The 14,776-nt window shown below is 42.2% G+C and overlaps 1 protein-coding gene across 1 annotated transcript in view; it reads left to right on the plus strand.

Moving 5' to 3' along the window:
* The first annotated feature begins 10,475 nt into the window (after nucleotides 1–10,475).
* The window catches only part of LOC126101218 (translation initiation factor IF-2-like), a 93,377-nt gene continuing 89,076 nt past the window's right edge, over nucleotides 10,476–14,776 (plus strand). The window contains exon 1 of the mRNA XM_049911910.1: nucleotides 10,476–10,855. Coding sequence (XP_049767867.1) covers nucleotides 10,476–10,855 — 380 coding nt within the window. The remainder of the gene's footprint in view (nucleotides 10,856–14,776) is intronic.

The raw sequence follows: 14,776 nt of genomic DNA on the forward strand, positions 1-14,776 counted from the left end.
GCGACCCTGTAATTTTTGAATTTATGATTGTCCTTGGGAGGTGGCTTAACCAGAAATTGTGCACAAGGGTTACATCTCCATTATTCATGGTATGTAACGTATATCCAGCTTCGGCTAGGTTCCATTTACAGTTCTTCATACGTACTTTACATGGTTTCATTACAAAGCTCAATGAGAAACTGGTATCTCATAATTTTCACAATTTTAATAGAGATACTGTTTAAAAATTTAAGACAAATGAACAAGTCTGTAGGTGGCTGATACCTGAAAAAACAGTTATCACACATTTATAGCTCACTAAGCAAAAGATTACCATTCCCAATTCATTTTGAAGTACTGTGTTGAAAATACAATAAAGGCATATACCATCTACACAGAAACAAAACTGATGTTATCAGACAGAAAACAGTTAGGCTTAAAAATTATAGATAGTAGTATTTTTGTACAAGGTCCTCTTAGTAGTTTTCCAAAAATATTTGATTTGAAATAACTGGAGAAGGTATACTTCCCTCATTTGTTCAATAAACAAGAAAATGAAAATTATGTAGGACCCATTCCAGATACACAATAATATTGTGATGACGCTATGAAGCCAAAAGATAAAGAAGCTTCCTTCAAATGGCACCGCTGAAGAGTTAAAGAAAATTTTGTGTTCAATATAAGAAATTGTTGAGTACTGTAATTCTGATGTAGCTATTTTGAGAAGAGATTGTTTAGAGTTAAGAAAACAATTCTTAGGAATAGCTAATATTGATCCGTTCTGTTATTTAACAATCGCTGGAATTGCCATGGCTACTTACAGATCTAAATATGTATCTGCAAATGCAATTGCTGTATTGGATAAAGAATAGAAAGAGAACTATAGTAAAGAATCCATAGCTTGGTTGAACAGTGTCATGCCCTAAATAGTTGTGAAGTAAGAATAGCTGGTGCAAAGGTCGTTGGATTTGATAAAGAAACTAATACTGTTTATCAATACCATGGTTGTTATTGGCATGGCTGTAAAATGTTTTAAAAGTGAGATGATTAACAATATAAATAAAGTAAACATGGATGACTTTTATCAAAGACCTTAACAAGAAGTGCAGAAATACGAAATGCAGGATATAATTTAGTAGAGATGTGGGAATGTGATTGGCTTAAGGCAGCAGAGTATAAAAAAGTTGAAAAATTGAAAAAGTTACCAGATGTTTTCATGCCATTGAATCAAAGAGATGCTTTTTATGGTGGCAGTACAAATGTGATAAAATTAAGTGGTAAGGCAGATGGGGTCTGCACAAAATATACATTTATGTATGTAGTCTTTACCCTATTGTGCAATTTTATGACATTTATCCTGAATAGCGTCTGAGAAAAATGTATAGACCAAGATATTATTCTAAAAATTACTATGGCTTAATAAAATGCTAAGTATGGGCGCCTAGAGGATTGTATCACCCTATTTGGCCTGGACATATACAAATCGATAAAAATGAAAAACTGATGTTTCCCTTGTATGTCAAATGTACTCAAGCAAAAATAGATAAATGGACTCACAGTGATGACGAAAGAAGTTTTAATGGTACTTGGACAACTGATTAAGTAACATGAGCTGTAGAAAAGGGATATGCTGTTTAAAAAGTACTCTGGCAATAAAATTAGAGACCAGTCCACATGATTTTGAAATTGGTGAAGAGTATGCCAAAACAGTTGAAAAGAAATTAGATATTGTCTTAGATCCTGACAACAGGAAGGAAATTCCAGGAAAACGAGCTGTTGCTAAGATATGTCTTAATTCTTTATGGGGGAAATTTGGCGAAAGGCAAAATATTAGTCAAGCAGAATATGTAACAAATTTACAATGTTTTTATGAGAGACTATTGGATGATCGATTAGATAATATGGATATAAATTTTCTTAATGACAATATGGTTCAGATGAAGTTCAATTTCAAGGATTATTATGTGGAAAATAATACAGCTGCAAATATTTTTATAGCTGTGCTCACTACATAAAATGCAAGGCGTAGATTATATGATACATTAGATGAAGTACGAGAATCTGTTATATATTTTGATACTGATTTTGTAGTATATATTGATGATGGTGAACATATAGTGGAAAAATATTGTATGTTAGGTAAAGGGACTGATGAATTAGGAAATAACTGGATTACAGATTGGGCTTCAACTGGCCTAAAAAGTTACTATTATGAGAAAAATTATAAAAAACAGAAATGAAAGTAAAGAAGTTCCCTTTAAACCATAAGAATATCCAGAAGCTGAATGGCGAATCTATGATAAGATTGAGGGTGCTGAAAGGAAAAGATACAGCTAGAATACAGCCATATCACTAGAAATGATGATACTAAAAAATAATATAGTCAACAAACCGGCTAAGAAAGAAATCTCATTTCAGGGTGATAAAAGAATGTTTCTAGAGAAGTTTGATACAGGCTCTTATGGATAGTAAAAATTAAATAATTTATCTATATCTTCTAATGTATAGAAAAAACTCACATCACATTACTTATACAAATAGAATAAATTAGTGAGTTTCCTTTTGTTGTATGCTCCAGTGTCCAACTTTTTGGTTATAGAGTGAAATACTTTTAAAAATGATGAGTAGGCTTAGATGTAATTTTGTAATTTTTTTGGTAAATTATGATTTACTTTTACTTTCACAGTCATAAAAAAGAGAGTCCCGACTTAGCCCCATCCGATTTTCATCCGTTTCCAAAACTTAAAGAACATCTTCGAGGACTTCACTTTGATAGTGATGAAGTGGTGCACGTGCAGGTGAGGTTGTGGCTCTGTGAACAAAGTCAGATATTTTACAATGACTCTATCAACAAACAGGTCTCTCGTTGGCTGAAATGTCTTCGTCGACAGGGTAACTGCGTTAAGAAATAAATATGTAGACACGAAAAATGTAGGTGCAGAATTTCTACAACGTTCGTAACGTTGACTTTATGTAATTTAGACGAAGAAAAGAATGCTATTTTCTGAGTAAATATTGTTTGAACAAAAGTGGCATTCAAAACGAGTTAGCTGAAGCTAAGACAAAGGAAAAAATCGATGATTTTGCGGAACAGAGACAGTTTGCTTTACAGTACTAGTCGATACGTGTAATGTGTAACGTGGATTCAGTGGAAGCAGTTTTGAGAGTGTAGAGATGGGTGCAACGAAGAGGGATCTAACAAAATTATCACAGCAGCAGCGTTGCAGTAAAATACCAGAAATTAAGAGGAGACTTCGAATTGATAGAAACTGCCAATGGAGAAGAGAAGACGACAAAGAAAATGCAAGAGACATGATTCAGGAACTTCACATTCAGCAAAAGGAGAACGCAGAAGAATCAAGATATCTAAAATTCGAGAATGGTCCAATTGTCGTCACAAATTGCACATAATCGCTGTAGTAACAGAGACTATGTATGAGGGAGATAAGGACGTTACTTTTATGCCAAGAGGACAGACTATGAACTGCAGTAGTACAATGAACTGTGTTCCGAAAATTGACTATTTACTGATTTACACATTTGAAAATGTGGCCAAAGAACAGATCAATTAACGTGAAAACGCATTCTGTGTGAGCACCAATTATGCGGACAGCCATTGATATGCTTAATAAATTGTGTTCATATGTCATCCCAGAATATCCTGTTCCAGTTGCCTTCCTAAAAAGTTATAAAAGGTATATTAGTGAAGCCTACGGCGCAAAATGGAGCACCATACTGACAGAGGGGATTTATAACGAATTCCTAAATCACTTTGTGCATTTATAAGATCATATACCCGTAGACCGCTGAACATCTGATGCTATGTCTTTAATAGTCAGTAGCTGCAGAAGACACATCTCAGGTGAGGAAACAAGAACATTTCTCTTCTGGTAGATACTATTTAGAGACATCAGTACTATTTACCTCAGAAGAAAACATTATGTAGTAATCTTAACATAAACATCAGGGACAGTGAATGATGTTGAAGCCAAATAAATTATTTGATATCAAGGACAATAAATCCAAGTATGTTAGATGTTACATTCAAATGTACAATGCTCTCACAGTCAAGTGTTTTGTCTCACTACTTAACTCATATGGCAAAATGTTACGTACTCGACAGTAACATACTGAAGGGAATGTTATGCAGTTTAACTGCTGTTAGTAGCTCTGCCATTTGCCTTGCAAAAGTACATCGATTTGTACCAAGTCACTTCAGCATATGCAATGCTGTACATCGCAGAAATTCTCTTACAATAGACGCCTAATGTTACTGTTTCCATCAGTAATTCATTTTTCCATACATATTGCTCAATAGATTAAATATTTCATAACAGATTAGGCGTCAGCAATTTTATACAGGAAATTCACTGTAGTTACATTGATACCAACCTTTCAGTTAAAATCAAGAAGTAACATAGCGATGTATAACTATTCGTATTATTTTTATTATAGTAGTGCCTGTTTTATGTAGGTATGAAAGGGCCTATGAGTGTGTGGAACAATGTCACCTGACATGAGCATACGTGAGTCAAGTCATGTATAGGTTTGGTGAAAGCATTTGTTTAGCGCTGAATTATTTTGGTGTAACAGTAGCAGGTTTGGTGGTCGCATTCTGTATGTGTGTTATTAGCAGTGATCGCAAGCAGTCACTCCGGCATTCATCAGTGATTTTCAATCACATAAAAGCAGTTTCTCCGTGATTCTTTTGGCATTCAGTTAGCTAATCAGTCTGTATAATTTATTACCTGTATTATTAGAAATAACCAGAAACAATACATAATAAGAAAGTTAATAGCAATAAAATCAAGAAACAGGAAAGAACAAAAATCCCGATGGCACCAAAACAAGGACAGACTCTTACTCAAATAAACATGCAAGACACAAGTAAAGAACATCACACAATTAGAAAGAAAAAGAAAATATGGTATACAATGACATACATACACAGAGTATCTAATATTTTCAGAAAGCCATTCACAAAGATAGCTCATGAGACTAAAAATTCAGTTCAAAACTACTTTCCAAAAGAAACAGAAAAATATGTCTACGTCATAAAGTAGGAATGCATCAACTAATATTTACTGCATGTGATGAGAAATACGTAGGTAATACTAGGAAGACGGATGACAGACGATACAAAGAGCGTGTAAGAACATGGAGGTACGGGACAAACAACATAAAACTATCACCAGCGACACAGACGTGGAAATCGTAGGATCAACTAACAGTACTAGAAATACCTCAACCTAAAAGGTAATTAGCAGAACAGAACAACTCGTAACTGATTAGACCAACTTGATAAACTAAACAATTTTTAAATTAAGAGATCACTTAGAAAGATATTAAATGCAGACATACGATGACGGCTCTATATATGTCACGCTCTCACTACGAATACCCCCCCCCCCCCCAACACACACTCTCACTCAGTTAGTTTTCATTACTGCCACATCTTCGCAGTTGCTTTTCCTGTAACCATTGTCGTCTTCTATCCCTCTCTCTCTCTCTCTCTCTCTCTCTCTCTCTCTCTCTCACACACACACACACACACACACACACACACACACAGACGCACGCACGAACAAACGAGTACGAAGAAAATGCATCACAGGTTGGTAACACTCATAACCTACACAGAAGACAAATGAATAAACATCAACAATGTGCTGAGAGCTAACCACATGAAACAACAGTACTATTTGTCTTATGAAGTCTTACAAAAGTGAGGTGAGGTGAAATAAACACAAATACAGGGTAAGATAAAGTGAATTAAAAAATAGGAGAAAAATTGCCAAAAGTAAATGTGCAAATAATTTTCTTTCGACCTTAACCGTCGATAATGACGAAGGAAAAAACAGCAGAGAAAGTGAGTAAATTGTAAGCCTATGTTATGAAACTACTGTTTTTAATCTATAAATACCCGAATGTTAGACATATTACGTATCCATAGTTCCCGGATGACCACAGATGACGCTTTATATGTAAAAGCGAAACTCGTTTACAGGGAAATACTCTTTATTTGATTTAAGCTTAAGACGGTAAAACCACTAGCAATTGACTGCCAGCTTCGTTCAACTGATCTTCCACATACTTTTGCAACCTCTTACAGAATTGCAATAGCGTTGTAAAAGCTTGAATTATTAGTTCTTTCCTCGCAAAGTACGTTTCTACTACTGCTGGCGCTGTGTATAGGTTCCCAGCTAATGATTCCTTTTATTCTATTTCCACTTTTCAACTGATGTCAGCTTCATTTATATGTTGCAGATCACTTTTGTCCTCGTTAATTTCACATTTCCGGAGAGTCCATATCGTCAAACCCCTTTTCCAAATGAGCATCTAACTTCCCAAAAATCTCATCGAGATATTTGAACAAAACCGCTTTATAAGAGAAAAGCACGTTGTAGATTGTTTCTCATACAGGAAGAGTCGTTTTCAGTGGAAAATCATCAGAATGCAAAGAGGGTTCGTGATGAATCGAGTACGTTGACACCTTTTGTTAGCGGCCACTTGTTTAGAACGGTCGTAAAAGTTTATATTTCCTGAGGCGGTTCCTCTTGCCTGTGCTGAACTCGTGCGGCTATTCTCATCAGCGACATCCGTCTGGCGCCTACGTGTGAAGTAAAGCCCATCTAATCAGCATTCTCGAGATGGCAAAGCGGCTTGCGCAGAGGAGCGAGATTCCTGCGGCGGAACCGACAAGGCAGGCACGGGATGCAACTGCAGGAGCGTCCCGGCTTCTTGCCGCTCACGCGGAATGTGCAGCCAGCAACCGCGGAGGGTGTCCGGAGCAAGATTAGCTCCAATTTAGACCCTCGGTAACTGAGAGAATGCGAACGGGAAGTCACGTTGTTCCATGCCATGAGAGCTCAAAATCTAAGCTACTGTACTAAGATGACTTTGCGTTAACTAGCTGTCCTGTTGGTCCTTGACAGAAAATTTTATACATTTTGAATGAAAACACACGACACTTGTGTAATGTTCTACAACATTTAATCTTTAAGTCACCGGTTTGCGGATGTTAGACCAACATCAGGCGCAAAAATAAGTAAAAATTTTCTAAACCCAATATAGCATAATATCTCTTTATTTACAGCCAACCGGTTCCGATAGACGTTGCTCTCATCTTCAGGTTTCTAACATAGTGCGTATATTTATCTTATATCATGAGTTATGACGTAATGTTTCAGATAAAAGTTTTATTTCGGCATTACAAGAAACAGAAATGGAACCGTACATTTACATACCTTCAAAAATTTATGCTAGAAAGTGTGTTCAGTTGAGCTGCACCTGACTCCATGTCAGAAAAAATGTTGCACGTAAAAGAACGGTTTGTCATAAATAAAACATTTAAAATCGAAAGGTACCTTGTGCAAATGTCCACGTCCATATACGCAGTGCTCACCGCTGATTGTTGCGTCATAAAAAACACAGTACACAATGAAATGCACAGTTACACATCTATTAACGTTAGCTAGACATATTCTAATAAGTATGTGTGGCTGCGAAAAAAGATTTTAAACTAGATATACGTAAGAATTTTCTCAATTGGCTGTCAAAAATCACAATTATTAACTTTTTTTCGATAAAATTGAATTAAAACGGTTTAGTTCAGATAAAATATACGACACATTGGGTAAATAAACTACATGACAAATTACACGAATTGTTCAGGGAATGGAAACAAATTCGATAAAATGCACGAAAGTCTGGTGACTGTCTCCAAGAGTATGACTGAGCAAGGTAATATTATCTTATTTAAGTGTTATTTGTGGATTCTACCGTTACTTCCTGGTAGAACAACTGCATATTTAAAACTGAGTAACAAGTACACTGTTTTTGTTCTACTGATTTTTGTTTCCGAAGTGGCTTTCCGCTTATTAGGCCATGTTCAGAAAACAACTGACTAGCGTTTGGAATGGACACTAGTGCTTAGATAACCGAACATTGTAGACGAAGATACAGTCACTCGGATAGAATGTTAGGCATCAAACTTGTTTCTTAATGTTGAAATTACACTTTACACGATGCAGAATGTTAAGCACAATAAATAATTAAACTACAGATTATTACAGGTTAAACGGTTATAATGTAATTTTTTTGTCATTGGATGATGAAACGAACTTCTTTTTTAAACATTTTAAACTAAGGTTTTGGGGCTGGGTTGTTTGGGGGAAGAGACCAAACAGCGAGGTCATCGATCTCATCGGATGAGGGAAGGAAGTCGGCCGTGCCCTTTCAGAGGAACCATCCCAGCATTTTCCTGGTGCGATTTAGGGAAATCACGGAAAACCTAAATCAGGATGGCCGGACGCGGGATTGAACCGACGTCCTCCTCCCCAGAATGCGAGTCCAGTGTGCTACCACTGCGCCACCTCGCTCGGTAAAGTTTTAGGCAATGGACAGTATTATAAAGAACAATTAGAATAAGTAATTATTACAGTATTACTGGTTATATGGTAATAACGCCATAGTTTGTGTCTGTTTATTCAGTATGAAGTTTGGGCAGATATGCTTATGTTTATTACGAGGACCTTTTAATTTCCATTATTTAAATGATGTTCATATTCTTTACTTCTACATCTGCATCTAAAATTGCATATAAGAAACTACTCTGCAATTCACACTTAATTCCTTAGCAGAGGGTTCATCGAAGCACTTTCTATCTATTTCTCTACCGTTCCACTCTCGAAGAGTGCACAAAAAAATAGCTTTTTTTATAAGTAGGCAAAAAGACACCACTCAGGCTATAGAAACGTTCTTATGAAAACCGCGGCCGGTTTCACTCCAATTCAGGCGCATCCTCAGGTGATATAAATTGTTTCTAACATTAGTCTGTGCTGTTCTGAAGCCTCTCCCCTTCCTTCATGTCAAAGATAATTTAAAACCCGCTAGGAGGTTTGTCAAACTGATAAAAAGGGGTGTCTCATGTTATCAGCTGCAGATAATGCAGGCATGGCCATAAGACACACAGAACTCATGGGCGTGCCCGCATCGCAACCAGCTGATAATACGGGACACCTCCTTTTTTTCAATTTGACAAACGCTTCTAGCGGGTTTTAATTTATCATTGACTTGAGGAAGGAGAGAGGCTTCAGGACAGCACCAAATAATGTTGTAGACATAATTTATATCACTATAATGGTTCAAATGGCTCTAAGCACTATGGGACTTAACATCTGAGGTCATCAGTCCCCTAGAACTTAGAATTACTTAAACCTAACTAACCTAAGGGCAACACACACATCCATGCCCGAGGCAGGATTCGAACCTGCGACCGTAGCGGTCGCGCGGTTCCAGACTGAAGCGCCTAGAACCGGATGCGCTTATGTTCCCCGAACTCTTACGGGACTTGGTAAGAATGTCTGCCACGAGTAATGAGTGTGTTGAGGTGGAACACTACGAATGTAGTGTGTGGGCATACAAGGTGAGAATGTGGGTCTCGCGGGAGGCGTACGCGAGACAGTCCCTGCAGTCGCACTATCATCTGTGCCCTCGGTGGCTCAGTCAGCCTTCAGCGGCGCAGCGGTTCGGACGGTGTTTACGTCCATGCCGCAAGTCTGCGCGAGAGGTGTTTACGTTGAGTGTGTAGCGGTGTGCCGCGGTATACATAGAAGGAATCATGGCCTTGTCGTTCCACAAAGAGACACTGAAATTCAGTTTTGTTAACAAATACAATCGACCGAAGGCTTACGAGATCGAACGTTATTTACGGGACGAAGTGAAAATCGAACCTGACGTTCTAGTTGGAATACACTTATCTATAGTCAGCAGCGTGGTCTATGTCAAGCTAATAAATGAAGCGACATGTGACGAACTACTACTCCGACACCGACAAGGACTTCGTTTCTGTTATTCGGACGGGAACGTTGGAGCCGTAACAGTTGAACACGCCGGCATGGGAGTCCGAACGATCCGCGTCTTTGAGCTTCCATTTGAAGTGCCAGAAGAATTGGTGACAGACACCCTGCGTCCACACGGAACGGTCCTATCCCACGTGGCTGAAAAATGGGCGAGTTTCAAGACATATCTTGTCCTCAATGGCGTCAGACAAATACGGATCGAACTCCGAAAACACGTTCCGTCATACTTGTACATCGCCGGTTGTAGGGCGATTGTCATCTACGACGGACAACCAAGGACGTGCTCTGGGTGTGGGAAGGAGGGACACGTCCATTCTGAGTGTGGTCAACCAAGGTTGTTACAGCTGCCACGGGATGATCCACCCCTCACACCGCATCCGACTGTGCTCCCCATGACTTATGTCGCCGCATTACGCGATGACGTGGGCCGCGAGACAGACGCGTACCAGAAGACACACACACAGCGGCAGATCGTGACCAGCCACGGAAGGATGACGTTGCGCTGGATCGCCTGCAGCAGTCACAGGACGCCTTCTCTTCGGTGCCACTTGCGGCCCCTTCAGATAAGGCACTTGGTGACGTCGTTAACAGTACTGCGCACGATTCCGACGTCCCCCACGAACAACGGAGACCATGCTGACCTCTGATTCCGAAGCCCGGCACCGTAAACAGCGATCACCAAAACGCGGGAAGAAGCGCCGCCTCACGGTGGAGAACGACCACTCTGATCTAGCAGGCACTTCTGAGACGTTTACGGGTACAGAGCAGACGACCATGGATACAGAAGAACTGCCTAGCGTGGATGCAACGGTGGCCAGCGGGACGGCGGCACGACGTACCGCTGACTATCCTCCAGACACAGCGAAGGAGTTCGATCGACGGCAAAAGGCTACTGAGGAGGCTACGGCGCCTGCACCGCACGACAACGATGGGACACTAGCGGACTGGTCAGAAGACCCACCCCGTGGAGAACAGAAGATACCGGAGGAACTGCTTCCACGCACTCTCCCGGTGTAAGACAGGAAGAGTACACGGAATAACGGCAGACCATATAAGGGGACGGCGGGGGACGTAAGTACGACAGCAGCCTATGTACGGAAGAATTAGCGACCGTACGGTGCCCTATCTATGTCGACAGCCATGCAAAAAGCTTATCGAATAGGGTCTGTTAACATCAATAGCATTGGGACGCCTAGCCGGCCGCGGTGGTCTAGCGGTTCTGGCGCTGCAGTCTGGAACCGCGGGACTGCTACGGTCGCAGGTTCGAATCCTGCCTCGGGCATGAGTGTGTGTGATGTCCTTAGGTTAGTTAGGTTTAAGTAGTTCTAAGTTCTAGGGGACTTATGACCTAAGGTGTTGAGTCCCATAGTGCTCAGAGCCATTTGAACCATTGGGACGCCGGTAAAAATCAAGATGCTCAGTGACATGATAAAGGCTGCAGATTTAGACATAGCACTATTACAGGAAGTTCGGGTACTTCACCCCCCCCCCCCTCTCGGACTTTCACGATTACGACATTTACTGTTCCCCGTGTGATGAGAGAGGCGTTCGCACAGCTATACTATTAAAGGAAGGGATACGTGCCGACGAAGTAGAGTATTTGCCTTGTGCCCGTGGTACAGCCGTGACCATAGGTGGAATACGTTTGATCAACATATACGCACCGTCAGGATCGGATAAGAGAAGGGACAGAGCAGATTTTTACGCCAATGAGGTTACACCGTTGTTCCAGGGACGATACGATGGTTGCATACTCGGTGGAGATTTGAATTGTGTGCTCGACAGAAAGGACCAACGACCTAACTATACTATTACCCAAGAACTTAGGGAGCTGGTCAACGGGATGGAATTAGTCGATACATGGGACCTGAAGTATCGCAACCAACCAGGATATACATTTTTTACTAGCAACTACGCGAGCCGTTTGGATCGGATATACGTTTCAAGGGCGTTAGCAATGTCGACGGTGAAGGCAGAAATATGGCCGACAGCGTTTACAGACCATGAGGAATATATTTGTACGGTTAACCTTGATGGACAGCAGGTATGGAGACGGAGGGCTAATTGGAAGATGAACGTCTCCCACCTGCGTGATACAGAATGCCGACGCATGGTGGAGGACGCGTGGCATGGCTGCCTCCGTCGACGAAATTCTTTCGGTTCTGTCCTGCAGTGGTGGATCGAGTGAGCGAAGCCAGCTTTACGTTAGTAGGTTACGGGAAGGAGGTTTCTCAATGGCAGCACACGACCACTGAGTTTTTCTTTACGGCTCTCCGGGAACTGTTCGCTCAACGGCCAACACCAGAACGCCAGACGCCCGTCCACCGAGTCAATGCGAAGCTGGCACAACATGCGACGCTGAGGATGGCAGGTACGATGATACGTGCGAGGTCGCAGGACTGCCTGCCCAACGAGGTACCCTCGATGCATTATGTGATAAAGGAAAGACGAAGAAGACGAAGGACATTAATACATGAGATCGATCTCGGCGATGGCCGTCGTTTTACAACACAAAGGGGCATAGCACAGGCGTTCACGGATCATTTTAGCAGATTCTATGCGAGCAACGGGGAGGGTCAGAGGGAGCTGGGGAACGTCCTGGAAGAGATCCCAGACGCGATGAGTGTGAACGGGGAAGCGTACGGGTTATCTGAAGTTACGTGTGAAGAGCTGGAGGAAGCGATTACACGAGGTGCCTGCAACAAGTCCCCAGGTCCAGACGGATTACCGTTGGAATTCTACTGTACCTTTGTGACCATTATGACACCGATGTGGCTATGCATGTTTAATGAACTTCTGCGACAAGAAGTACCGGTTCACATTCAATTCACGGAAGGGGTCATGAATCCGATACCAAAAGCCCCGTGGTAGCAAACGGCCTTGTGATTATCGCCTCTTGACCCTCCTTAATAGTGACTACAAGATCTTCATGCGCATACTGGGCAGTCGTATCAAAAAGTCGCTGGAGAATCGAATACATGCCGATCAGACTTGTCTTGGCGGCATCAGTAATATCCGCACAGCCTTGGGAGACTATCCTGACGTCGTCGCCCTCGCGGCTGCGTGCCGCCTCCGGGGGGCGATGGTTGCAGTAGATTTCGATCATGCTTTTGATCGCGTGGATCATGTGTACCTCGCGGCAGTGATGAACAGGATGGGTGTCTCGCCATTATTAACCACTGCTATGATGAGGCTGTTGCATGGCGCCAGATCAGCGATGGTGATCAACGGAGGGAGAACTGAGTATTTTAAGATCTTAAGATCAGTCAGACAGAGTTGCCCCTTGTCGATCCTCCTATGTGCGATCGCCTTAGAACTGTGCCTCGCAGGTCTTCGCCGCCGTCTTACCGGGATCTCCCTACGGCATTTATTATTCAAATGCAGAGCATACGCGGATGACATTGTGTTCTTCGTACGGAACGAGGCGAAGACTCAAACAGCACTGGATTGGCTACAGACGTGTGGGATGGCAGCTGGAAGTGAGGTCATCTACCGAAAATCACAATTCATGCATGTGGGGCATGGTCTAGAACCAGGAACGGAAGGACAGCGGGAACGGCTGCGGACAAGTATCGAAGGCTGTACGACTAAACGCCCGACGGCCGATGGATATGCTGCAGCGAGTGTTACTCGCCACCCCTTATCTCGCGCCCACGATGTGCTACCTGACACACCTTCTCCCCTTGACGCGCACGATGGCTATGAGGATTCAGGCGGCTCTTGGGTACTGTGTATGCCTGGGACAGCTCTTTAAGGTACAGTACAATACGCTTACCCTCCTAGCGCGAGAGGGGGGCGTTGGTTTAGTGAACGTGCATGAGAAGGCGCGTGCCATGTATTTTAATACTATGCTCAAACGGTGGCGCAACAGTAATCACTCGCTTACGGGGACGATCGTCGAAGAACTAGTCCGAGCTGTCTAAGGCGCTGCAGTCATGGACTGTGCGGCTGGTCCCGGCGGAGGTTCGAGTACTCCCTCGGGCATGGGTGTGTGTGTGTTTGTCCGTAGGATAATTTAGGTTAAGTAGTGTGTTAGCTTAGGGACTGATGAACTCAGCAGTAAACTCCCATAAGATTTCACAAACATTTGAACATTTTTGAAGAACTAGTACCAACATCGCATCTTCCTCCAGTCAGCGTCGGCCACATATCGCCCCTGTTAACGTATGTGCGCACGTTCATCGTGGAACACAGTTACGTTCGAGAGCGTTTACCGACGACCCGACAGTCGACATCGAAGGACGTGTACCAACTGCTTCTTCGACAGATCGCCCGGAATAGGGTGGAACGGAAACATCCAGCTGTTAATTGGCACGTGGTGTGGCGCACAGTACACCACCCCCACCTACCTACAACAGTCAGATCAACATGGCATATTGTCGTGGACCGAAAATACCCTACGAATGGAAAAAGTACGCAATACATTTGGCGGATTCGTGCTTGTGTCAGCAATGCGGCGTGCTGAATACGGATGACCATCGGCTGGTCTGCGGCAAGGCATTGGCTGTCTGAACTCTCGCAAGAAAGATAATAGCGTTCACGCGGCGCACTATCTATACAGCAGTCTCTTACGACATAGTATTTTTTCCAGAGGAAACGTTTTTCCGCGTCATAAGACGAACGCAGTGTCGTTGATCACAGGTATGACGGTCCATTACATTTATAGAGACACACGTCTGAACGTACTGGATTACTGGCAATACTTGCAAGATGGACACACAAAACTGTTACTCCTACAAAAGTACAAGGATTGGTATGCCAATTTCCTAGTAACGGTTTTTGCGGACCCGCCATATACTTGGTGTGTGCCGCGTGCGCAAAGATGAGCGGCGATGCTATCGTTGTGAAACCGACCAAGAAAAGTGATCAGCTAAGGACACTATGCGAGTAAGCGATCTAGGAAAAACTAACGCTTGCACATTTAGCAAAGGTAT

Source organism: Schistocerca cancellata, chromosome 9, assembly GCF_023864275.1.
Source record: "Schistocerca cancellata isolate TAMUIC-IGC-003103 chromosome 9, iqSchCanc2.1, whole genome shotgun sequence".
NCBI lineage: Eukaryota > Metazoa > Arthropoda > Insecta > Orthoptera > Acrididae > Schistocerca > Schistocerca cancellata.